The following is a 26607-nucleotide window of genomic DNA, read 5'->3' on the forward strand; positions in this document are numbered from 1 at the left end:
TGCATGGTTGGTGGTGGTGTACTGCAGATTTACGGCAGGGCAGTAATTTGACAGAATCATTAAAAATTAAATACTGTAAATAGTGAATGGGGCCCATCCTTTCAGTGAACTTGTTTAGTGGTATGTATGACAGCTCAGTACTAGATGCAGTTAAAAGAGAGTATCTCTTTTTAAAATCCACCTGATATCAGGTGGATTGATTCTTATTTTTATTTAGAAGGCTTTGAATTCTTTTACCCTGAAGATTGATAGAACTATATGCTACTCATATTTACTAATATGTAGGTATTCAACAGCTAGAATGTTTATGCAGATGTGAAAGAGAAGAGGATTCAGGGAAAATTTTCATAAGACATGCAGTATTAATTGACCTACATTAAACCAGGGCATGTGCTGGTATTCTATTTGTATAACAGATTTCATCCAATCAGGATGGTGTACATGCATTTGTAAAGACATTTGGCATGAGTCTGAGCCCTACTGTAGGTGTTTTCCAGTCATTTCCGTGGAGCTTTTTCTGTTGTTATTATCAAACCTGTGATATTTTTGCTTTTTATTGTTTCCACGATGTTTAGGGAGGTGATGGAGAACCAGGCCCAAGAGGTCAGCAAGGGATGTTTGGGCAAAAAGGTGATGAAGGTCCTCGAGGCTTCCCCGGCCCTCCAGGCCCTATTGGCTTACAGGTAAATTCCTTTATTATTTTACCCTCCACCTATACAAACCCCAATTTCTGTGTCAGAAGCTGAATGGCTATGGTCCTCTATTAAAAACTGAAAGATCCCATATTCATAGAGTTTATGCAGATTTAATGCTGCAGGAGATTTGTAGGATGCTCTGAAACTGAACTACTGGCTAACACAGGCTTTAGAATTTCATTCAGTAATTCATTCATTGACAGAGTCAAACAGTTTCTGTTTTAACAAGTGCACTTCTTTATACTGGAGATACACACTTTAAAGAAAAGATGCAGCCTGAAGGGTATTCAACATGTCCTAGTCACATACAGTATTTTCACAATAGGTTTTGGCAACATAGTATGTTTCTCAGTGATACCATTACAGACACTACATGTGTCCTGAAAGATAAGCAGAACTCCATAATGCTTATATACTGCAGCCATCTCAGGCAGGTTCCTACAGTTTCATGTTTCTCCCTCTTAAAATTGATATTTTATGAGTCAAAAACCACAAAGCAAGCATACAGTAAAATGTAGGCTTCTCACTGCTGCATCCAGAGAATTACAGTTGAAAAATGTGCTTTTTCAAAAATTTAATTTGCCTAAATATAATGAGACAAAGAACAAGACATTTAGGACCTTAGATTCATATCCATTTAATTAACATTAGAGCAGAGAACACTAGCTATTTCTAAAGCATGCATTAAGCTTTAACATGAATCCTATATACTCTCTTTTAAAAACTGTGGCAATAGTGTTTGAATATATTCAAACAGTACATCTCCTTTCTATCCACCACATGTGAACTGACTCATCTCTTTCACTAAGCCAAACCTTAACCTGTACCTATATCTGTACCTGATAACCTGTACCTGACACTACATTTGGGAATGCCCAGCTCAGTGGTGATAGTTCTTCTAGCTAGATATCGATATTAGTATCAGCTGCAGTTTCCTTCTCTTGATGTTTGTTAGTAGATGAACTTGGACACTTTTCTTCTAAGGGTATGTTTGTGTAACCCAATGCAATGCCTCTCAGCAGGATTTATCACCTCCACTGGACACCTTATTAAAGCAGTTATGCAACTTCCAGTACTCAGGTAGTTTAGACATCTTTGCATACCACTTCATTGTGCTGCACTGATCATGTTTTCTTTACATATATATGTATCATAGCATAAGTTAAATTATCCAAACCTGCACCTGGGCTCTGGATAATGATGACAGTGTTTTTAAAGTCATCCACCCTAGCATTTCTGTGTGCATTTTTTTTTCCCCAAAAATTTTCTGCTTCACCAAGTTTAAGCAACCTAGGACTACATATACCTATAATGTAATATAAAAAAACCTTCTTTTCTTTAATGCAAATTGGTCTTCTTTTCTTGTTCCACCACCCTGCCCCCTCCCAAGGTCACAATTTTCACATGTAGACCTCATTTATATTGTTTCATATTGATTCATAATTCATCATTCCAGGTACCCTACTAATAGTATTCTCCTCCATGTGTTTTAGGGTCTGCCTGGCCCACCAGGTGAAAAAGGTGAAAATGGTGATGTGGGCCCAATGGTAAGACTTTTTCCCCATCACTCTAGAGGACATAAATATCCTCCATATATTATTATCTCTTCTCTCTAGCTCACAATTTGTTACTCCTGAATTTAGTGACTGAGTATGAAACATTTTGTGTAACAAAGTGCCTCTGGGATTTACTTTGCTTTCCCACATCTATCTCCTCATCTTTAATATCAAGATTTAAGTAACTTAAGAAAATACTCTGAAAAATAGATAGTAAAGCAGATGCTGTGCGTGCCTGAGACAGGAGAGTGGCAATCAGCTTCAGGAAAGAAAAAGTAGATACCACTGCACCAGAGAGTCTGGAGCTGCTTTTCTGAAATTCAGGACATTGTATGTTAGCTTCAGGTAATTGCAGGCTAGAAGATGATAAACACTATTTGACTCTGTTTGTTTTCTCTGGGTGATGCATTTTCCAACTGTTTGTACTGTTGACAGAATGCCTTCTGGGCTGTTCCTGACAGAAACGCAAGCTCTCAACAGTATAGATTTGCCTCCAGCACCCCGTGCCAGCTCTGGATGCTTCATTAATGCCCATCTGTGGGCATGATGGTGCAGTACTGCCACAAGGCTGTTACCACACATATGAGCTAGTCCAGGGTCTTTGCACAGTGGGGTGGGCATGCAGGTAACCTACAGGGAAAGTACAATGCAGGAAACCAAGCATCAGATCATTTCCAGCTCAGGTACTGTGTAACATAGCCTGGATCCCCTGTCACCTTGTGAGCTCATCCAGTGGGCAGCAACCTGGCCCTGCCGTTTTTGTAGCACTGCAAAGATTAAAAGCCCTCTACAGATTGAGTATATTATTTTTCATTGGTAAAAAATCCCTACTGAACTTATTCTTTATGACTGTTCTATGATACTGTGATATCAAATTGTCTCTTTGATACAGGGTCCACCTGGTCCTCCAGGTCCAAGAGGTCCCCAGGGTCCTAATGGAGCTGATGTAAGAATTTACCTGTTTTTTTATCTTTGTAATTCAGTAATAAGCACTCTATTTGGGATAACTATATTTGGTATAACAAATATCTTTAATCATTGTAGGGTCCTCAAGGTCCCCCAGGCTCAATCGGCTCTGTTGGTGGTGTTGGTGAAAAGGTGAGTGTTGATAACCTCCTAGAAAGAGAAAACATTAGAATAGGAATATGAATGTACATTTTTATTCTTCTGTGGAGATATATAGATATATTACAATTCCCAAATTTCCTTCATTAACCTGATAATTATTAATAGTGATCTAGCTATACTCCTAATTGTTGACTTACCACAATTGGTCTTTTCATTTCAAGTTTTACATCACAAAATTATTTAACAATCAGAGGAAAGAACTTTGGAGCACAAAATGTAGTTTTCAGGCAAAGTAATAAAGCGAGGTTATTTCCTTAACTACGTATGGTGCTTTCAGTAACATTATTGGCCTCAAATGCTTTCCATTTTATACTGGTGTATCATCAAATATGACATAGCCCTCTGTCTGGAACAATAAAAATATACACTACTATCTAATGTATTAGTGGTAAATATATCTGTGAAGTGAAGCAGACCTTCAGCATCCATATGTCTGCTCCTCATACAGACAGATACAGTTCCAATAAGTCAAAGGTTTGAGGATTGTTTGTGTTAGTTGAAAACCTGACTTAAGACTGATGCTGTATGACATTCGTTCATCAAAATTATTTTCATTGCTATTTTCAGTTCTCTCTTCAGAAAATTTTCTACAAGTATATGGAGTGGGTTGGTTTGTTTTGTTTTGTTTAAATTTCATATCTTACCCAAAGAACATGCTAGATATATATTCCTTTTACTTAAAGGAAAGATGAGCTATGCATAGATATAAAGGCTTTTTTTTTCCTGTGATTTCTTTGAAGCAACAGGGTAAACTATTGTGTAGTGCTGAACAAGCAAAAATTTCAAAAGAGAGTCTCTTGAAATGGTTGTTTATGTTTATTAAGTTACATGACCTTGGCCACATCACTCATGTAAGCCTAAAAGCCTTTTGCTGCAATGTTACAGATTTAATATGAATTTTTTTCTTGAACTTTGGAATTGGAAAGATTCTCAGTGGAACATAGGGTGGAAGAAACAAAACAGAAATGTATTCTGTGCCACTTTATAAATAGCTTCTTGAGAAACTATGTAAATTTCTCTTGAGTATTTAATTATTTACCACAAGGTATCATATTGTCTCCCTCCTTTGTCTTTTGAGACCACAGGGTACTGAGCCCATGCAGATGTCATGTGTCAAACTGACAGAGCTTCACTGAAGCCCTTCTTTTTTAGGAAGTGCTCTGAGCATCAACTCACCTCTTGGGGGAAACGTCATCCTTGTGTCTTCAATCTCTTTTCCCCAAAATTGCACATACAGAAGACATACAAAACCTGATGCCCTCCTGCTTGACTGCATTTTTAACAAGGATATTCCCTCTAATGTCCAAAGTTTGTGACATTGTTCATTCAGCCTATTTTAAAAAAGATCTTGGCCTCATGAAAAGATGCAGGATTTTGTTTCTCTCTGAGAAGAGTACCAAAAACGTGACACAGTGTAAGAGTTGGTAGAAAAAAAAGTTACTGAAAAAAAAGACTCTGTATGTCAGTGGAATACAGAAAGTAATGGGCACTACGGGAAGAAAAAATTTCCCTGTTTCCACTAGGGTACTGAGAAAAACGTTAATTATGAGAACATCCAGGGTAGCATCCAATAATATTCACTGCTTTAAAAAAATCCACCTTATATAATATCGTGGCCCATTGAACTCAATAGGAATTTTGCTGTTGGTTTCAGTCACCTCTTTAATTTTTACTGTTTCATGATCAAATTATCTTTCAGTCATTTTGTAAAAACATTGACTTATATTGAACTCCTTACTCCTTTGTTTCTCCCAGTGACTCATATATGTGATTTAGAATCCCTATGTGTGATGATCAGCCTACGAAATTTAATTCAAGAACATGAAATTCAGACTGTTTATCACTTGGCTGTCATTTTTTATTTCCTCTTGCTTCTTTCCCATATACTCTGCAGTCACACAGAGAAGCTTCCAAGTGTGTTATTGTGGAAGTTTTTATTTATTCTAATTACTTTCCTCCCCCCTTCTCAAGTTTTAGTACATGCCATATTTTTTTTCCCTTGTTAGGATATCTTCCATCTTCATTTCAGTTCCATTTAATAGGTTTTGCAAGCTTAGAAATGATCAAGAGTTGTTTTGTCAGGAGGAGTTCCCGCAGTAGGAGGACAGTTCACGCTTTTAAACAAAACATGCATTTTCTTTTTTCCTTTTCTTCCCACACATATTTTCCCCAATGTTTTTCTTATTATGTCAGCATGCTTTGGCCTCTGCACCCCTATCAGGAAAGACATATCATACTACAGATAATTCAATGGCGTCATCTCTGTCAGTGTTGCAGAGTGAATTAGGTTTCCTCATATTCATATTTGAATGGTTAGACCAGAAGATATTTTGTCATTAATACCAGGGTTTCAAAGCCCCCTTATCTTCTGGCAAATGATAAACAATTTTTGTCACACTTAGTGCCATGCATTTTTAACTAACTTCTTGTTTCTTCTTCTCTACACACAAGGGCCTAAATGTTCAAAGACCTCAGCACTACAAATGTGCATGTAGCCTTGCATTATTAATGTCTGGAACCTCCACGGAGCACTCCAGAGGTCTTGAGACTTACACTCAACTAGGACCATCTTCCACACAAAGAATATTCTCTTTGTTGTGCTTTTAATTAAGAAAAATCATAAAATCAAAATGTACCAAAACATGTTTATCTCTAATTTGATGTCAAAGGCCTAACATGTAGATATTCTAAATTCCCAGGGAGTTGCTCATGACTTCTCAAAACTGTGCTGTAGACGTTTCACGTAACATAAGAATGTACAACAGAGGGGAAACAGAACAAGTAACGTTAACCTCACACTTCTCTTCCACAAAACCTAATAAATAAATTTGCCTTTCTAATTTAGATTAATTTGTGATAACTGCACTGAGTACTGTGCCATTCTTCCACCCTTTCTCTCTTCCACAGCACGTTGTAAACTGTCAGAGTTAGAGAGCAATACAAACTGAATGTCTGCAGAACCTAAGCATTCTTTCTGGAGCCTCTCAGAGTTCAGATCTGGTTGCCTGTATGAAAAAGTCTTATGTTAGAAAATCACTATTATCACTATTCCTTCCTTTTATATTATTCTAAAATACTTTTTGAAGTAATACACTAATAAGGAGTCCAATACAGTAAACAAGTGAAATCAGTAGTTTACATGCTTAATCATTGCTTTATGCTACAGATGGAAGTGAGAAGACAAAATCAATTGAGTATTCTGGCTCTAAGTTTAAAAACATCTCTGAAAAGTTTTCACAGACCTCTTTATGTGTGCATATAATTTTTCCACACACATATGTGCAGACATTGCTAAGGTGCTTAATCAAGATGGATCTATGACAGTTTATGCTACCTGAATATCTGTCCTAACAAATTACCTTTAATAACAAATTACTTTTAATAACAAATTGCTTTTAATAACTTTACATGACTTGCTGGCTGTGATTTTTTCTCATCCTTCTCCATCTCTCCAACTTACAAATGCTTGTAAATATGAGCCCTCCCAAAAAATGCAGCACAGCTTTAGAATTTCTCTCTCAATTAAACTTATTTCTCCACGTAGCCATTTTATATGTAACACAGTCACATATACATACCTATGGGAAAAGGGATTGTCTTCTAGAATCACAGTTTTTCTTTTTTTTCCTGTTATGTGAGAATGGCAAAAAGGAGCAAAACTGTAACTGAATCCTTTTCACAACCCAGTCAGTTGCAAAATTGCCTCTCAGAAAATAGATCGCCATGCCCCAGAATTTAACCAAAAGGTGGCAGCCTTCCATCCCACTATCTCTGTGCTTTGTATGGACAGTTCTCTAGAATTGGTCATAAGGAAAACTAAGAACTTTTAAACTACTTTACCTAGCTTGATAGAAACCATTCTGCTTGCTTAATCCAAGGAGGTTTTCAGAATTAAACATGTCTGTGAAATGACATGATGCTTTGTAGTTCAGGATGTCTGTCTTTGCTTGTTGAAATTCTGTCAAAGGAAGGCTTTGCCTGAGAAAGACAATGCTAACTTTTAAAAGATCTGGCCTGGTAACAAAAGAAAAAAAATATTTCCAGAGCTGAAATACATCTATTATTAGATAATAAAATGTATTTCCCAAAAGAAATGTTTTCCGTGGAGAATGTGTATCAGATTCTGAATTAATATCATTGTTACCAAAAATAAAAAGAAAGACAAGGGTCAACAATAGCTATAGATTGCACTGGTTTTAGTAGCTGTAAGTATGCTCTCTGTAAATATATACCAGCTACAATCTTCTCTCTCAAAATACTGTTTTACTCCCTTAACAGCTGTCTAAACCAAATACAAAATTTCATAGTACCTAATACTTGAAATATAAAAATCACTGTCAGATAAAACAAGGACTGCATATAAGGAAGAGTCGCATTTTTTTGTAGAGCAATGATGTAGGAATATTAATGTGAGATGAAACTTTAACTGGTCTCATCTTTCACAGATGCCCTTTAAGGGGAACATCTTGACATTTTCTAGCCTTTCCAATTTCACTGCCTTCCACACTGCTGCTTGTTGGGGAGTTACTATGCACAAAATTCACAGAGCTGCCTGCACATGCCCATTTCCACATGTGTGCTACAGCAGGCACCCCAAGATCCCCTGGTGCCCCCAAGGATAGGTCAATATGTCAGAAAAAAGCCTATTGTTGCATGATAATCATAAAATGAAGATGTGTTTGTCAATGGGAAGGGTAAGAATTGTATTACAAATCAAATGTGGATCATCATAAATTACAGTATGATTTGGCAGAAAGGCAGAAATAGAGCTCACTCTCTGAGCAGCTTACAAGGGGATTACTCTGGCACAAGTGCTTGTCAGGAAAGGCTTGGCACAACTAGTGCTCTTATGTTACTCCTTTAGTGAGTTCTGCAGTGGGAACACCTGTTAAAGGGATCTATATAGTGGACTCTGCTATATCTAGTATGTCTATTAACTTGAATAACATTGATATTTTGGTTTACTCCAGGCTTCATTCTGCATTGCTGCATAAATCTCATACAATTGATAGGAGGCATGGACAAACTCCAACACTAATGATGCTGCAGATTCAGTAGACCCCATGCAGAGGATAGGGAAATTAAGATTATGGATTTTCCTAGAAAACATAATTTGTGCTTATTGCCCTGAAGTATCCACTAGGGTTATTTTTTTTTAATAATGAATGCTGTATCATAGAAGCAAATGAATATTAACTACTAAAAGGGATCATTAATTTTTAACATTACTACAAATTCAAGTTCATCTAATAAAACATACCACAATTTCTAAAGGCACATTCAACCTTTAAAAGTACCCTTTCTAAAGCGCATTTTAATATTGCTCCTAAAATTTTGGTTGTCTGTTAATTAACCTAGTCTGGAATTCAGTTGGGTGCTCAAATCTTTTTCCACTAATCTAATGTAATATTTACATTGGGCCAAATTCCGGTCCCGGTGAGGTCATTGTGCTGCTATTAGCTTCTCTGAAAAAAAGTTCAGTATCTACACCATTTGTTTAAAATTTGTATTTTATGATTTGTAGCTTTATACTGCCCACACAGAAATGACAGCCATGCATGATGTATTAATTGAATTGTCATAGAATGAAGAGGGGTGTGTAGGTCACATGGGCTATGAGGGATACACAAATTTATTCCAAATCTGTGAGGTCAGTAGAGCAGATTGGGTAAAATACATTTTAAGCAGTAAACTACTCTTGTCCATAGGCTTAATTATTGGCAAAGGTCATTTGGCTTGAAAAAAGAATATATATGGGGGGGAAAATCTCCCCATTAGAAGTTAGATTGAGAAATCCTTTGGAATAAGAGTATACAGTTCTTACCTCAGTACTCCATGACAATCACAAAGCATATTCTGTTATCCTTTCACAGATTTGTGTATCTGTGATGCTAATAACTAAATATTCTACTGTAGGAATAGTTTTCTAAAAAAAGTTTATTTATCAGACCACTGAACTAGAAAATAATCAGTCATAACTAAACTTTAAAATGAACAATTGAAAAGGCAGTCTTTGAGCTAATACTGTATATTAGCTCAGAAACAGATTGAATTATCTTAAATGTTCACTTATAGGGCATAATCTTTGACTTGAACAAATTTTCTTCCTATGGTGTCATCCTCAAAGCCATCTGCTTTACTGAATAATTTCCATCACTGGTAAATACATAGCGTACACCTCTGTAGCCTGTGGATAAAGTTTTACTAACTGCTATGGTATTGTTTTATCCTTATGGTTTTCTTTATACAATTTTTTTATTCTAACAGTACCTATAGCAATAATCACTGCACTCCATTGACATTCATTTCCAGTTAGTATTCTGTTATTTGTAGAAACTTGCTTCCAGGCAAAATTTATCTTCTAGAAAACAAAATTATTCTAAAGAACAAAAATACACAGTCAATACACTTATGTGGCTTTTCTGTGACTAGAAAGAAAGACAACAAACAGGAAATTTGCAGTGTATGCGATAATAAAGGGAAAGATCTTCTAAAGCCCAAAGGGCAGGTTAGTCTCCCTGGCTCACAAAAATATTAATTTGATATATTATCTCTAATTTTAGACTCTAGTTCTGCAAAGCCATATACATTACTCAACCCCTTTAGGCAGACCCAATAAAAACCAGTTCTTGTAAGCTGTTTACGTGAATAAGCACGAGAAGAATAGGCAATAACAGAAATAAATTCATATAAATATTTTCCCTAATGACTTATAAATTTATCCTCACACACAGGGTGAACCTGGAGAAGCTGGTAATCCTGGACCTCCTGGAGAATCCGGAACATCTGTGAGTACTTTTATTTGTATTATCATTAGCCTTTATTATGGTGAACTAAGGTATCTGGTAGAGCTTACTTTAGAAAGCGTTTAATCAGATTACTTGTGTATTTGTGTGTGATTTCTTTGAATTTTCAGTGAAGAACTTACACCTATAAATGCAGTTTATTTCCATATAATAGTAGACACAGCTAGGGGATGAAGCTGAAATCCTCCTAAAAGAGTACTTATTTTTTCTTCCAAAAGTATTAACTTAAGTTTGCATGTTTTTCTCTCTGAAGACAGTTCATTGATCCAAACTGGGTGCAGAAGTTGGTACATGACCTGAGATTTACAGGTTTTCCAGTCTGAGGCTGAGGTTCTATTTTCCTATTCACATGCCAGTGTTTATGGAGGAGTAACATTGCCCTGCTCTGAAAAACAGTTTTGCCATTGTGATCCTTTTTTTTTTTTAGCCATTCAATTTCCCAGTGACATTTTTTGTGTTCATGTTTTCTACAGGGTCCAAAAGGTGAAAGAGGAGAAAAAGGTGAAGCTGGTCCACCCGGAGCAGCTGGACCACCAGGTGCTAAAGGACCTCCAGGTGATGACGGGCCTAAGGGTAACCCAGTAAGTGAGCTTAATAATTTTAACACAACACACTGTGAAGTTTTACTGAAGTTGTGCTACATACAGGACTGTAGATAATTTTCTACAATTCCACTAAAATCATTATATGTTTCATAAGATATTTTGATGAGTGTTACCTGCTTGTTAATGGATGACACTTCCCTTGGGTTTTTTCTTGATTTATCTAGGGCCCGGTTGGTTTTCCTGGAGACCCTGGTCCCCCTGGGGAACCTGGTCCAGCTGTAAGTATACCTTAAAAACAGTTTTAGTCCTAGTCTTGGTTTGTATTAAATTCTAGTTGATCTTGACTCTTTCTTGTCTGGAGATGACTTTTGGACTGTACAATCCAGTGCTTTTCTGTTCACATGTTTCTTAAGGCTTAAACATGTTTAGAAATCTTCAAAAAGTTTTGAAAACTAGTGTCCTCAGGAAAATGCTCTGTAGAGAAACAGTGCTCTTATATTCATAAATAGTGCTCTTATATTCATATATGAAACTAAGTGACTTAAATTAGCTGAATTTTTAATTTTGCTTATTTTCCTATGAATCCTGTAGGGTCAGGATGGTGTTGGTGGAGAGAAGGGTGAAGATGGTGATCCTGGTCAACCTGTGAGTTGTTTCCGTCATTTATGTCACCTGCATATTCTCTCCGATACTAAGAAAGTATCTTTTGCCAAATCAGTGGTTTCTATAGATTCACACTCTTGAAAACATTTTCAAAGTGGATGCTTCTTCTGTTATACTGAAAAATAACTATTTCCTTGTAGAGATAGAACTGCCCATGTTATAGTAACACAGCTGAGCAAGAGCTCAATTTCTTTTTGAAGTAGGAATAAATGATGTGTTAAGAATTTGTGCTGGAGCTATGGAAGAACACTAAAAATAGAGCAACTCTGAGCATAAGAAAGGAGTGCTGCAGCCAAATAATCTTCATTAGCTGACCTGATGAAATTAAGCAAAGATCTTAAGCAGTATCTAGCAATACCCATATTAAGCCTCAAAGCTCTTCTATTTCTGTAGATTCCCATATAAAATATCATTAATTTTCTTTTCTATTGCAAAGAGATAGGGTTTCCATTTTGGAAAGTCTCTCTCTGCCTCCGAAAGTTCTGATTATCAGGCAATTATTCCATGCAGTACAGTTTGAAAATAAAAAAATTCTAGTGCATTGAATATATGGTTGGATGACTGGGGGTTATGAGCTGGGGGTTACCTGCAAACTTCAGGTAGTATCTGTATGTCTTACTTTACAGTAACATTTTTCAAGAGAAAGGCGCCCATGGCTAACTCATGAAAAATTTTAGCAAAAGTAACACTTTCAGCACCTCAGAAAGCAAGAAACTTGTTAGTGGAGCTTGGCACTTGGCTCAGACCACATATTAGTTCTGTGCAGCCACTTTCTGGTCTGCAACATTTTGTTGCAAACAGGAAGAGAAAAAAATAATGATTGCATTTTGTGCAGTAACAAAAGATGTTAAAAGTGTCAAAAGACCACCCTAAGTAAGGGTTTGTTTAATACTTCTCTGTCTCTGTGTGTTTATGGTACTTATTTTCTGCCCACTAAAAGGGGCTGACATACGGCAGATGTCTGCTGCGTTTAATAAAGATAAGAACTTCATCCTTTATTACCACTGAGCTTATAATTTTCTATGGCAGGGTCCACCAGGTCCTTCAGGTGAAGCTGGCCCACCTGGTCCACCAGGAAAAAGAGTAAGTAATATCTCATGTACTCTTGTTCATGTCTTGTTCTGAGACATATTCTAGAGGATTTCACCTACTTGTTCTCTATATTGTGACACTTATATATAATGTTTGATGTTTCTTTTAAGTAACGTAATGGGAGAAATGAAAAAATAGAAACAGCAGAGAAAACTCTTTAACACAGCTCACATGGCACATGAGAACCAAAATACACAGGGTAGAATGTATTTCTTACCTATTTTCACCCAAGTGAATTCAGGGGCTGCTGAATTAGTCTAATAACAGAAGTGAGTGATTATGGCAGTAATAAAAGTCTTCATCTTTAGGCACATGATTGCTATCAGAGAGCAGGAAGAATGGTGTCTTTAGCCCCTGAAATAAAAATAATTTCAATGCAGCTTTTTGGCAAAACTGTGTCATCCTCTTTGCACACAAAATTAGCAAGCAGACATTTCTATAACTTATGAAGCTATTCCATTATTTCTAAAGTCTTTGAAGCTTCGCAGGCTTTACAAATATAGCTAATCAAAACCAGTAAATAATGTTACACTTACAGAACTGTAGTAGATGCATCAACCTTTAGGTCTGCTTCAGAGAGCAATTAGAGCAGTTTTTACTTTAAAAACCAGGAGAAGTGGCATCATTAAATGTAAGCTGAGAGTTATTTAACAAAATATGTTAAATGGCTCCATTTACTGGGCTTGAGTGAACTGACATGCCTAATTAGTTTTATCTATTTTACACAATAATCTATTTGCTCCACCAACTTGCAGAATATTTATAATACTGTAGACGATTATGGCAGCATTAGCAACCTTATCACTAGAACTGAAATATGGCTCGATTGAATATTAGCACTTAGTATGTTTGTTTGACATCGAATTAGAACTTCCTCCTTTATTATATAGAAAGGCAGTACCTCATTCCTAACAGATGGGCTATTTTTTATCTGATTGTACCTAGATAAAAAAACACTTTAGAAACACAAATTCCATGTTACCTGTGGTTTGACACATTTCCAAATCAAGGAAAATGTATGGCTAAATATTGCCAAGTAATCCCATTCCTGAATTCTGAAGAAAACATTTTGTAGAATCAGATTTTACATTACTTGAGTACCAGAATGTTGCAAGCTTATAGAGAATCTGTATTATATTGATATTACACTAGAACGGAACAGTGAAAAGACTGAAAGCTTCATACTTTGCTGGAAAAATGAACAGGAAAAATGCTTTTCATTAGTTTTCATCAATTTCATGGTAGAATCAATGTCAACAAAAAGTCTTACACTTGTCCTTTCATCTGGACTAAGAAGGACAAACCATTTCAGTAGTAATATTGCTGTCTGTGGAGGTGCAGCTCTGGCTATACTACTAGAAAGCAACATTCCACACCATTTTGTTTTTCTGTCTCTGAAACAAGCTGACAGAACTCAGAATTCATACTTTTTATTTAAAGTCTCTTGAAATCCTCAACTGTAGAGTCTCCTTATTTATTTTGTTATTCAGCTTTATTACCCTCTTCCATTCTATTTTGGAACTGACCTGAACTCAGTTTTACTGCCTGGTCTTCTGAAATTATGGTTATTACTAGTTTTGAGCAATCTCTGTTTGGTACTGCCAGTTACAAAGAGGTCTCCCTAGCTTTCCCTGGGAATCAAATTCTAGTGAAAGACATGGACATAAATAGTTTCTCCATTGTATATAAGAGACTTCAGCTACAGATACATACTTACAGTGACATTCAACTATCAAGTGAAGGCCAAGAATAAACTATTTTGCCTAATTATTGACGGATAGCAGTAATAGGATTACTAGCAGTTGCTGTGTTAAGCAAATACCAAAACTGTTTTACCGTGGTACCCTAAAAGCTTTGACAATGAGAACCTTGCAGACTGAGTGAGGCTCTCATGGACAAGCAGTATGGTGAGTTACTTTTAAGAAATGCTACCTAGGAAGTTCACATCAGAACAATAGGCCTGTTCCAGATTCCTTCTTTGAAGAATTAAAATGGACCGGCATGCTATTGACCACTTAGTTCTAAACCAAATTAAAAGGTTAAATCTGCAGATGAAACGAAAGTGGATAGATCATTAGAGCATCCCCAAAATTGGTACCTTAATTAACATATTACTTTTCAGATGTAACACTTGCCCTTCCAAAACTGTTTCCACCTCTGCTTTTCAGAAAAACTCCTAATACTTTTATAAGGGAGAGACAAGTGCATCCTACAAAGTCCTATATTCCGATGATTTAAATAGGAATATATTTATAGGTCAAAAACATAATCTACAAAGGGCAAACTTTGTGACATAGTCATTGATAAAATCTTTGCAAATGATTTTTTAAAAACCTTTCATTAAATAATATTTAATATTTTACAGATTCTGACTTTGTAAGTGACCTGTGCATGTACCAGACCAGATAAATGCATGCTCAGAAGGGTTTATACCACTCTACAGTTATGTTGCTACTATTATTTTCTGAAACTTAATTCCTTGTTCTTACTTTTGGGACTTCTTGTTTTGCCATACAGTACTGGATAACATCTCTAGTTTGAATTCATTGATTTCTAGCTGACAAATGTTAAAAACAGCATGAGGAAAAGACCCCATCAGACAACATTCATCCTTAACATATGCAATCAATAAAAATCAACAAAGGCTTATGTTCCTCTCAGCCTTTCAGTGTGCTGGGCTCTTGAGTTGTGTCATCTGCTGTTCGGCTGCTTTCTTTATTAGAGACAATTAAATGTTTAGGTCACATAACATAAAGCTCCACATATCAATCTAAAAATATTAGAATTTAAAGTGAAAGACTAAGATATATTTTTGTTCTTAACTGGAGGGCATACTGTCTGCTTTCATTAAAAGAAGAGATGTCAATAATGCAGCAAAGCCAGTCTCTAAATTTCGAGAAGAAAAGTTTATTTGGTTCATTGCCTTTATATACAATGTTGAATAACTTAAGAAAAAATAAAGTGTTTCTGTGAAGGAGAATTTTTTCCATTTTGGCTAAAGCATCATGCTGCCTCAGCAGGGTGCACTCAACACTCAAAAATTAAGCTAATTTTCTCTCTTGATTGCAAATGCACAGAACACCTAACAATATGCCAGGTTCTTATCTCAACAGGCTGAGGAAATGTAATGGTTTTCTATGCTGGGAATCATGGTTTAAGTCAGATGACAGACAGCTATAAACAACAATTTAAATTATTTTAATGAAATATGGAAGAGCAGACAAAAATGTTTAATAGGTTCACATAACAAAAATTGCGAACAAGTTTGTTTCTGCATGACTGTTTTTGTCTTCTTGGTTCTGCATAAAATGTATCAGGCAATATGTCCAAAATTACAGTGCAATGATCCTGAAAATCACGATGGTAGCTGGGGTGATGAGGGCGGGCAGTCATGTATTAATGTAAAATTACTGTTATTGAAATCTTTTCTGTCAGTTAAAATTTACCAGACACTCCAACAACTCCAGTGTAGGAAGGTAAGATAAATAATAATTACCAGTGTCTCTCTCTCTCTGTGGAAGCCCCATCCGTGCCAGGCCAGCAATCCCAGCCTGTTAGAAGAGCAGTTCCTTCAGCAGCTTCACACTCAGAGCAGTGTTGGCACTGTTTGACAAAGAACACCCCCCTTTGTTTAGCACTCATCATTTTTTCTATTTGTAATTTAGATATCACAGTGGTTTTAGCCCTGATAATTAATTCATGCTGCAGCTGCATTTCCAGATTATGCAGAGACCATATTTCTCAAACACAAACTACCACACTCAACCCTTTCCAGGTTCTTAGGCAGGGTGGATTATAATCCATACAGGAATTTCTGTGCAAGGAATTTCCAAGCAGTGAAGACAATGGGCATGTAAATTATATCATGTAAGAAAACAAAGTCATTTTTCTAAAATGTTTCTGAGTTAATTTAGGGTATCTCTTGATTTTTTTAGTTATCACTGCAAACTGCAATCCACCAAAGGAATTACAACATACACAAAGGGGCATATACGTCAGACACTATTATTTATTATTTATTATCTATTATTTATTATTTATTATTTATTATTGGAACAGCAGTGATTTAAATTATTCTTCCTGTTTTAAAGAGTCAACATTTGGACCACACTGCCCAGGGCTTTTTAGCTTCTATGTTTTTGAAGAGATGAAACTAAGTCATTTACCATGCACAGCTCTTGAAAATACCCAAGGAGAAAAACCTGTTGATACCCACAACAAATGGTCAAAGTCCACTGTGGGTAATCCAGTTCATGTTGTACTACCTTTGATGTAAAGCCTGGACTATCTCTGTTGGCCAAAAGGTTCACACAGTGCTGCAGATGTTCAGTTCCACCCTGGAGAAAGCTTAATTTCAGAAGCAAATGAATGATCTTAATATACTTCTATGTACCTAGTTGTAAAATGAATATAAATTTCCAGGAATTAAAACTGGTGGAGTTGCTCGAGGTATGTGACAGTAGTACTGGACAGTGATATACCAGGGTATAAAAAGTTGGGCTAGATTCAGCTCTAGTATAAAAACTTTCTATCAGGTCAAATGCTAGTCTCAATCCCTGAGCTCACAAAGGATACAGGTAGATGCTTGACTGGAAGTACAGGTTTTATCTGTGACATTAAGAATGTTCTGGTGCTTTACTTTTAGGGGGCCTACATTGGTTTTCTGTATGTTGTTACGAAGTAAAAAGCAGTAAATAAATGGAAGTGATTGAATTTTTCTTCTTGTTGGTCCTTAAAACTTTTTTTTTAATTTCTACATAACAAACTGCTTGTTGCATTAATGAACAGATGAGTCTTAGGATTTATAGAAATAGCTACTTGTAATAAAGACATTTCCCAGGCTAAAAATTAACCTTGTAGGAGAACAGTTGGTCCATTATCTTGAGTGCATCTTTTCTAAACTAAGTACATATAAGAGAACCATTTTCAGAAGAGTAGATTAGATCCTAGACACTGCTTCTGTTCATGACTGAAGCTATGAATATTAATTACCTGACCTAAAAATCAGCCCTTGATGTTTTGGAGGAGAAAAAGGTCTTTTTATTTTTCACTTTCATATTTAGTGGATTTTTGGCTGTCCAAATGTAATTAGGCTGCTTACTGAGCCCATCCCTGATTTAGAGAATAAAGAAGTACTTGTCATTCTGTGCACTATAGAATGACAGGCCCTTTTGGATAAACTACAGCAAATAGATAGAAGTCAATGCAAAGCGAGTTTAAAACCATTATTGTATGTATAAATTTGTATTGTTCACTTCCATTTATATCCTGTTTTAATTTTTTTTCCAAGCTATTTCTTTGGTTTGATTTGAACCTCATCATGTCAGATGTGTTAGGCAATGCATATTCTTTCAGATATTCTAAAAACCCAGGAAATTTTATAAGGGAAAAAGAGCTGCTGTGACAGATTGGTATTTTTTTATCCTATGAATAAAATGTCAAGAAAGAAACTTAATGTTATTTTGTAAGCATTTGCTACTTATTAATACAGTGGAAATTACACTTCCAGATTTTTTCACTGGTTATATTTGAAAAAACTGAGATTATGAGCTCAGTGTCCATGTTTTATAGGGACCTCCTGGAGCAACTGGTGCTGAAGGCAGACAAGGTGAAAAAGGTGCAAAGGTAATCATTGAAGACTTTTTTAGATGCGTGGAAATATAAACTATTTATAAATTAAAAGTAAATTGCTTATCACGCACTGAGCGTGCAACTTACCAAAGTAATAATAGCTAAAGTGTGAAATCCAAATGAAGACCCAGAATTAGCAGCAATACACAATGGAGTGGAGTCTCCCCCGGGCAGGCCCAATGTAGCTCACCCCTGCAAAAGGCAAGGTGAACGTGCTTCACTGGCACCACATCTTCATATGAAGGAATTACAGGGAATTGTCCTGTGCAGAACACTGGTTTGGCTTTTAACAAACAGAACAAGGAAACTCTGCTCTCACTTTGCATCTTGTCTATCCCTGCAGTGCCAAGCTGCCTCTCCCTCTCTGACCCACTATGTTTTTTCTAGGGTGAACCTGGTGCAGAAGGGGCTCCTGGAAAAACTGGTCCAGTTGGTCCACAGGGACCTGCTGGAAAACCTGGCCCAGAGGGTCTCCGGGGCATTCCTGGCCCTGTGGTAAGTAATGGGAACACATAATAATATTTTAAATATCTCATTTCTTCTATCTACTCTGGTAAAGCAAACTCTGTGTTTTCTCTAGGGAGAACAAGGCCTACCTGGAGCACCAGGTCAGGATGGCCCTCCTGGACCTCTGGTGAGTTCCCTTCCTTTCAGGGTCAGAACAGAAAAAGCACTATACTAATAAAGCTTACCATTAATGTACCTGTGGATTTACAGGAAAATGAAAAGTCAGTTCTTAGCACAAAGTTGCTACTATTCTGTGCTGGTAAAATCTGATACACAACTGCCTTCAAATTTTATTGCTCTACTTCAGTAGGCAACTGTGCTGAATGCTGCTGAGTCAGACCAGGTAGAAAGTGGAATAAGACAGTGTGAAACCAAATTCTGAGTAGAATTAAAAATCAAAATAAAATGAAAGAAGCTTAAAATAAAAAAATCTACTTCTGTCCCCTCATCAGCAAAGCAGTGGTAAATTTTGTACATCCATTCGTTTTAATGACTGCTAGTTTTAGGAAATTGTTGTTCCTAGGGCAAAAGTTTAGATCATATCTGTTCCTTAGAGAAAAAAAAATATAAATCAGAAGTAGGGACAAAAAGACACTTCTACCAAAGAAAAAATTAAAGTCTGAACTACATGGCCAGCAGGTTAATTCTTCACATGTCAAGCAAAGGTGCTCCAATTTAGTGAAAAGATCTCATATCCCTCACTCTCCAAAGTCACTGAGGTCAAGTTCACCTCTGTCATCAAAGTAGAGTCCCAAATTGGGAATAAAAAGCTTTGAAACAAAATATGGACTGTTAAGAGTTTGATGGAAAAAAATATACAAGTGTTACCACATACTAAATAAAATCTGCTCTGTTATTTCAGCCAGAATATACTGGATTACTGTAGGAGAACAGGGCAATAAGGGCCTATCCTCTACTTCAGAAATAGTGTGGCTCTTAAGAGGGAAAAGGAAAGCTGTTGAGTAGGAAATGGGAAGGAAATCTTCTGTTTCTTCTCCTATATGGACTTAGAGGATACAGGTCCTTAGGTAGCCTTAATACTGAAAGGTTTTACACTTAAGCTGCACACCTGAAGTCAAAATCTTTCCAAGAGCATTCCTGCCTCTCCTGTGAGAATTCAGGATCTGAACATCAGCTATGAAATTTTCATATCAGACTTCTACAGTATATAAAAATCGAACAATAACAAAAAAAAAGTGGAATTTAAACTGAAATGCTGCATAAATCAAGACTTTTACCATAAACTTGTCTTTCACTTTCATGTGCACATGTGGACATGAGCAATTGCCTTTTCTTTCATTGACTGAGTAACTTTTATGGATGCAAGTATTTGAATAACTATTTACATTTCCGAAAATGTTCAAAACATGCAACCTCTTAACCTATAAGCAAAGAGTTTCAGCACATATATTTTTATGCCCCTCACACCAGAAAGATTTTTTTCCAATGAACAGTGATTTGGTACATAGATATATGCATTGATAACTTCTGTATATATAATTATAGATGCTATTACAATGGCATCTACATTTAATTTCATTTTTCTCTGTCCTTTAGAAAACAATAATGAGCAAATAATGCAATGATGAAGCTTTACATTACATCTCTTTGTTGCCCTTTGTTTTAACATTCTAATTTTTTCTAAAGTCTCATGGATAATATATTGTTTGTAAGTCAGACGTTGGGAACAATAGAGAGAAGATGCACAAGGAATCCTTTTCCTTTCAGCTTCTCATAAAGAGTTTATGATGGGACCACCACCACACTTTTTAAATTTTGTGGTTAGCTTACAGATAAAATGCATGGGGTACGAGTCAGGGAACTAAAAACTGATGTCCTCACTTACAATTCTGTGCTGAAATCTAAAAGCCAATGAACAATTATTCTGCAATAACAAGCATCCTTTTCCCACATGTCAGTCCATAGAAGCCTCCAAATACATCATCAAAAGATCTCTCTTCCAATATTTGAGAGCTTAAATATTCAATTCAAATCTGAAGCTGAGTATATTAATGAACTATATACTCCCAAATGCACAGACTTCCTGTCAGTGCAACAAGAACTTTTTTCAATACATTGCTGCAACTTAATTTTGGATTTTAAGAAAGTAAAATTTATATGTAAAAGATGCTGAGGTTAGGTCTCCCTCCTTCCCCTCCCATCCTCTGCAGCAGATTGCTATCAGAAGAAGAATATGAAAGCTGATTTGCAGTAGAGCACAACACACTGCAGGTGAAAAGTCTGATTCTGTATTCCAAAAGCTTAAAAATTTCACATTTCTTTCATGAATTATGTATTTGCCTAGGCTTTTGCATCTGGTGATATCCTGAAGTGGAGATGGAAAGCATACGCAGTGAATAACATTTTGTACATGAAGTGTTATGGCACTGCTGAAACCGTGCCAGGTTGGAAAGGTCACTTATTACTGCCATCCATATCAGAATTTCACAGATGTCCACTGCCACCAGGAGACTTGCAGTGAGGAGAGACTGACTAAGTCTAGCAGCTCTACACCTAATGTATACATGTTCAGGGTGAGATTAATAGCCCCTGAGAAATTAATGCCTCTTGCATATGCACTGCTTGGCCTGAATTTTTCATCCCACTCTGTACAAATTACTCAAAACCAGTACTGCCATTCTTATAAACATCTGAAGATTTCACAAATCAAGAATTTAGTTGGCCCTCGGCTTCACAGATTTCTAATCATACAACCCTTTCTAGATTTCTAGTTATAAAGAAATTTAAATACCACAGTAGCATCAATTTGCCTTTTTAAACATACATTTCAACTTTATTTTGGGCTGTAAATCACATTCCATGAATCACTACCATCAACCACTGTACTCTGATTAAATAAGTATATAACTGTTACAAAGCACATAAATGCACTTTGATTCGCACTGCCTTTAATAATATTTCAAGAAAACATGATCTGTGCAGTATGTTAAAACTTATTTTAACATTACTTCCCTTGATTTATTTAGGGTCCACCTGGCTTGCCTGGACTGAAAGGAGATCCAGGTTCCAAAGGAGAGAAGGTATGCTTTAGCATTGTTTGTGCCTTTGTAATAGGAAGAAAAAGATTACTGCCTGTGTATTGACCACATGATCTGTCCTTGCAATGAAAATCCCAAAGATATTGATGTAAAGAGAACTGTCAGTTTTACAAGAACGAAGTAAGTAGAAATACCAAACATTGGAGATTTTTATTTTAAAACAACAATATATATATATTTAAAAGCTATAATACTTCCTTTTTAAATAATTTTTTGAGACATCTGGGGTAGCATTTTCTAATGGAGTCACAAAAATTTATTGATTGCTTGTGAATCAGAGAAAAACTGTAGAGAAAGGGATATGAATATGACTGTACTTTGTGAATTTTAGGGGGTTTTTATCTCCTTGGATCAGCTGTTTATACAGCTATATCACATGTGGAACAAATGTGCAACTCTATGATATGCTTATAGCATATAAATGTGAAATTTGCTATGAAATTTGTACCCACAGGTATTGTTATTTCTGTATCAGTTTCAGTAAGGACTATCTTGCACTTGGATCTTTCACTAAATAAGCAGTCACAACTTGCAAATAAAGTTTAAAAGGCCATCTAACGACAACAAATATGTTTTTAGAATAATTTGTTTCCAGGTTTATTGTTGTCAAGCAACAGCAATAGCATGTGAAAGGTTTAATCTACATGTCTGCAAAACACATTTATTCTAATGTATATTGAGTTTTAACTATATTGTCTTCAATCTTGTTTAGGGACATCCTGGTTTGATTGGCCTGATTGGACCTCCAGGAGAACAGGGTGAAAAGGGTGATAGGGGTCTTCCTGGCCCACAGGGATCTCCTGGAGCCAAGGGTGACGCAGTGAGTACAAGGCATTTGTGTTTCCATTCAAGTTCCATACAAGCAAGGAGTACATATTCCAGGCTTTCTTTTGAAAGACAAAGTTATTATAAACATTTAACACCCAGAGCCTCCTGCCAGAGGTTACAACTTTCTTAGGCATCGTACAAACACAGTGAAATTAAACAGCTTAAAATGAGATTATAGAATGTTTGAGAAAATGGAAGAAAACACATACACCACACTATACACACATAACGCAAGTTAGGGACAAGATAAAACTAGCAGCACCAATCTCATCATGGTTATTAACTGCACGACTCAAAGTAGCTTTCTTTCTCCTTGTTATTAAGACACTATGTAAAAAGTGAGCTTTCCAAACCAGTTTGAAGAGGAACACAGTTGTGACTGCAGTGTAAGAACAACTACAAGCAACTCGTCAGATAATATTTTAAATTTGCAAACTCTTTTGGCCCCTAGCAAATGGCCTAAATCAAAACTCATCAGAGTTGGACATTTAGTTGGACTACCTTTTTCATAGACATTCATTTTTAATCCACTGCAGTATGTAGGATACTTTAGTTTTGTGCTTATTCTCTTATTCATTTTTAGGGAATTTCTGGTCCTGCTGGTCCACTTGGACCCCCTGGTCCTCCTGGTTTACCTGTAAGTAATTTCATCTAGTCCTCCTGCTCAAAACACTTCCACATTGTGTTCAATACACTCCAACTATAGTTATATGTTCTTGTCCATAGGGTCCCCAGGGTCCAAAGGGTTCTAAAGGATCCAGCGTGAGTAATTCTCCTATTTTTTATTCTTTTACTTAAGTTTTGTGTGTTATTTTTAAACATTGTGTAGCATGGCCAACACTGCATTTCTTTCATTGCTTTATAGGGTCCTGCTGGTCAAAAGGGTGACAGTGGGTTACCTGGTCCACCTGGTCCTCCAGTAAGTAAGAATTCTTATCTTGGCATTACATTGACACAATCCCCCTGTTTTGACAAGGGTAAAACCCAGCATTTTTGAACTAAAATAATAATGATTGTTTGAAAATTAATTTTTTGGGAATCATTTTTCACAGATCCCCAGACACAGAAATACATGTCTGCACTGCAAAGTCCATTAGAAATGTGAAACAAACACCTCCCCAAATAAAACACCCAAAACCCCCCTATATGCCCCCTACAAACAAAAAACCCTCATGGAATAATTATTTAAGGTGTGTATTGAAGCACAGAAAATAGAATGATACTAGTTTCCTCTGGTGATATTCCTCTGTTTCCACTATTTTTCATATCATAATAATATAAAATGAAAAGAGTCCAAATCTGAATGAAGTGTTTCAATTTCTTGAAATTAAATATTGCTTCATAGACCCCAAGTGGAATTTTGAAGTTTTATCACAGGAAAGATCCACAGTTTTCACAGACTATGTCTGTGCTCAAGGGAATTGTCAGGGATACAGAGGTAACTGCAAGTCAGTTCTACACTGTCTTGTGAGGGCAACACACTCTTCCCCAAACAGCAATGTAGTGAGATGAGTTTAGAGCACAACAAGGGTTTGGCTTCTACAATCTTTTTTTTTTTTTTTTTGCCAGTAAATCAAAACACACAGGTATAAATCTGAAGGAATTAAGCAAAATAAAGAAATAAACACTTTGAAGAAAGCCTATTCAAGGCATCTCCAAGCCACATTCTGTGGTCTTCCTCAGCTGAAAAACAAACAGAAAAGATAATCAGATCTTTTGCTTTCTACTCAGGGCCCTCCGGGTGAGGTAATCCAGCCACTGCCAATCCAGTCACCCAAGAAGACAAGAAGATCTCCTGATTATATGTTATCTGATGCTGGTGATAATATTCTGGATTATTCCGATGGCATGGAAGAGATCTTTGGTTCACTGAATTCGCTGAAGCAAGACATTGAGCACATGAAGTACCCAATGGGCACTCAGAATAACCCTGCCCGAACCTGCAAAGACTTGCAACTCTGTCACCCAGACTTCCCAGATGGTATGTTAATATTGCATGGCAGAGGAGACAAGGCTGAGCTTATGGTCTGCCAAGATACTTTGGCAGAATAATTAATTACTGGGAGATGGGTAATACAGTTGTTCAACAAATACAGTCTTGTTGAATCCATTTTTACAGGTACAAAACTTTAAAAAATGTAAGAGATGTTCTTTTGGTAAAAGCCAAAATTCTTGAAACACATAACCTGATCTGGTTTTAGGGTTAAAACTTTTTAAATAAAAAACAGTTGTTGTTTTGAAAGGCGGGCCTTACATTTCCAGGACAATCCAAGCAGGAGTGTGATGAAAGACTGATGCTGTTTAGATCAATGGAAAGTAAAATCACAAATGTCAGCATGCTGGGACAGCTAATTGCTTCTTTTAAAATTAACGGTAATTATTTTAGTAGCTGTATACTTTAGCTTAGCATAATAATATAAAACAGCATTGCTATCATAGGAGATTTATTATCAATTATGACTCTCAAAAACTTTACTATTCTTTTACCTTTAGAAACAATAATTTGTTCTACTGCACCACCACTGTTTGTTCTATATCAGTCAGCAAAGTTTCTTTGATACTGCTTAATGCTACCAAGTACTAGCATGATAAAATGCAAAGTAGTATGAACAAGACACAATGTTCTGAAGAACTATCTTGATTTTATTATGCTTTGTTCTTTTCTTCTTTTTTTTATAACTGAGTTTACCCCTCTGAAAAGGTTTAAATGAAAGCCAGCCTTCACAGCATTTTCATCCTTTCATATATTTTTCAATTGCAATGGATATTTTTCCCAGTTCAAAGCAATATTTTTCTGTTTTTAAATGGGAGGAAAAATGGATTTTGACAGTTTAATAATATTTTATTGCTTTTGTTCAAGATAGATAAGAACAGATGGTCGCCTTGAGGAGTAGTTAAGCAGAGTATGTGCTATATGAAAAGTACATATTTTACAATTCAGTACCCTCCATAATAGGGAATGGTTTTTATAGAACACAATCACCTTCTTCATTTACCAGTATTTGCTTCTTATTTGGAGCCTTCATATAAAAGTAATCTTATTTTGGTTAAAATAAAAGCAAATGTATTCATTAAAATACAAAATTCTCCAGGGACAAGACTTACAGATAGGAAAGACTGTTTTCAATAAATACAGCCTAAATCAACAGAATTTTTAAATCCCATAAATGCTTTGTCTATATTCTATATTTAGAAGACAGAACTGATGAAAGGATTTGTCATTTCTCTTTGAAACCTCCACTATTTGTTTGAAATGGGATTAGACCTGTAGTGTCAGAAAATCAATGACTGTCCTGCTTGGGAAATATCTGGAGATAAGAACCCACAACACAGAAATCATCATTATAATTAGAATAGTAGATTTTAAAAAGCAGTGACTTTTAATGGACCTTGGATGGACTGCACTCTCTTTCATGCCCAGCCTTCACTAGTTTCACTAGCACTGCATCTTCATAACCCAGGAGTGAAAAGGTCTTTGTGTGAGGTAAATCTCTCTCAGTGGAAGCTTTAGGTACTTGTGCCAGCTACAACCCCACCAAGCCCCGAGCACACACCTTTTTATGCAGATAACTGTGGCAGTGGGTTTGCCATATGTAGGATGGAAGAAGTCCTGTCAGAGATGGACTAGTGAAGAAAAAGAAAACAGCTCAAATGTTATAGAAACAGAAATTTTTAATGTGGTTTAAACAGTTTTCAAAATGGCTTTTGCTTTTTTGCAAAGTCATTGCCCCTTCTTCCCGACACCCCCTGTGAGGGACTTGTCTCCCATACAGGAGTGTCCTGGGAAGGTGTCCTGAGGTGTTTCTTATTGGTCCTTGTTAACCCCTTCCTATTGGTTGTTGACTTTTTACCTGATTGGTTTTTTCTATGTGACCCTGAACTTGTGATTGGTCCCCTTTTGACCCTCCTAAAAGCCTTATAAACCCCTACCCCACAATAAACTTCCTCTTTCGTCCATCCCTCCCTGGTGGTCTGTGTGAGCTCCTTACAGGGTCGTCGGGCCACATGGTGGGGGCAGGGGGGAAGAGCATTCACCTTCCAGGTAATGGGCTGGCACCCAGAGCCTGAAGGTCTCCCCCTCCCACTAATCTGTCGTA

The 26607-nt window shown here is 36.4% G+C and overlaps 1 protein-coding gene and 1 long non-coding RNA gene across 7 annotated transcripts in view; one reads left to right on the forward strand and one right to left on the reverse strand.

Moving 5' to 3' along the window:
• COL11A1 (collagen type XI alpha 1 chain) overlaps window positions 1-26607 on the forward strand; it is a 133970-nt gene that overhangs the window by 101627 nt on the left and 5736 nt on the right. For 5 of the 6 annotated variants that reach the window (XM_027651641.1, XM_027651640.1, XM_027651643.1 and 2 more), the window contains 18 exons: window positions 576-683; window positions 2189-2242; window positions 3144-3197; window positions 3296-3349; window positions 10114-10167; window positions 10659-10766; window positions 10955-11008; window positions 11322-11375; window positions 12423-12476; window positions 18057-18110; window positions 18504-18611; window positions 18697-18750; window positions 21611-21664; window positions 22395-22502; window positions 23094-23147; window positions 23237-23272; window positions 23376-23429; window positions 24242-24491. In XM_027651641.1, coding sequence (XP_027507442.1) covers window positions 576-683; window positions 2189-2242; window positions 3144-3197; window positions 3296-3349; window positions 10114-10167; window positions 10659-10766; window positions 10955-11008; window positions 11322-11375; window positions 12423-12476; window positions 18057-18110; window positions 18504-18611; window positions 18697-18750; window positions 21611-21664; window positions 22395-22502; window positions 23094-23147; window positions 23237-23272; window positions 23376-23429; window positions 24242-24491 — 1366 coding nt within the window. Of the gene's footprint in view, window positions 1-575; window positions 684-2188; window positions 2243-3143; window positions 3198-3295; window positions 3350-10113; window positions 10168-10658; window positions 10767-10954; window positions 11009-11321; window positions 11376-12422; window positions 12477-18056; window positions 18111-18503; window positions 18612-18696; window positions 18751-19179; window positions 19289-21610; window positions 21665-22394; window positions 22503-23093; window positions 23148-23236; window positions 23273-23375; window positions 23430-24241; window positions 24492-26607 lie in introns of those variants that run through there. The other variant, XR_003529028.1, reaches the window with a different exon arrangement.
• Window positions 23501-26607, reverse strand: part of LOC113951083 — a 159668-nt gene continuing 156561 nt past the window's right edge. The window contains exon 9 of the long non-coding RNA XR_003529030.1: window positions 23501-24193. This is a non-coding gene — a long non-coding RNA (uncharacterized LOC113951083). The remainder of the gene's footprint in view (window positions 24194-26607) is intronic.

Source organism: Corapipo altera, unplaced genomic scaffold (assembly GCF_003945725.1).
Source record: "Corapipo altera isolate COAL_440 unplaced genomic scaffold, ASM394572v1 57, whole genome shotgun sequence".
Lineage (NCBI taxonomy): Eukaryota > Metazoa > Chordata > Aves > Passeriformes > Pipridae > Corapipo > Corapipo altera.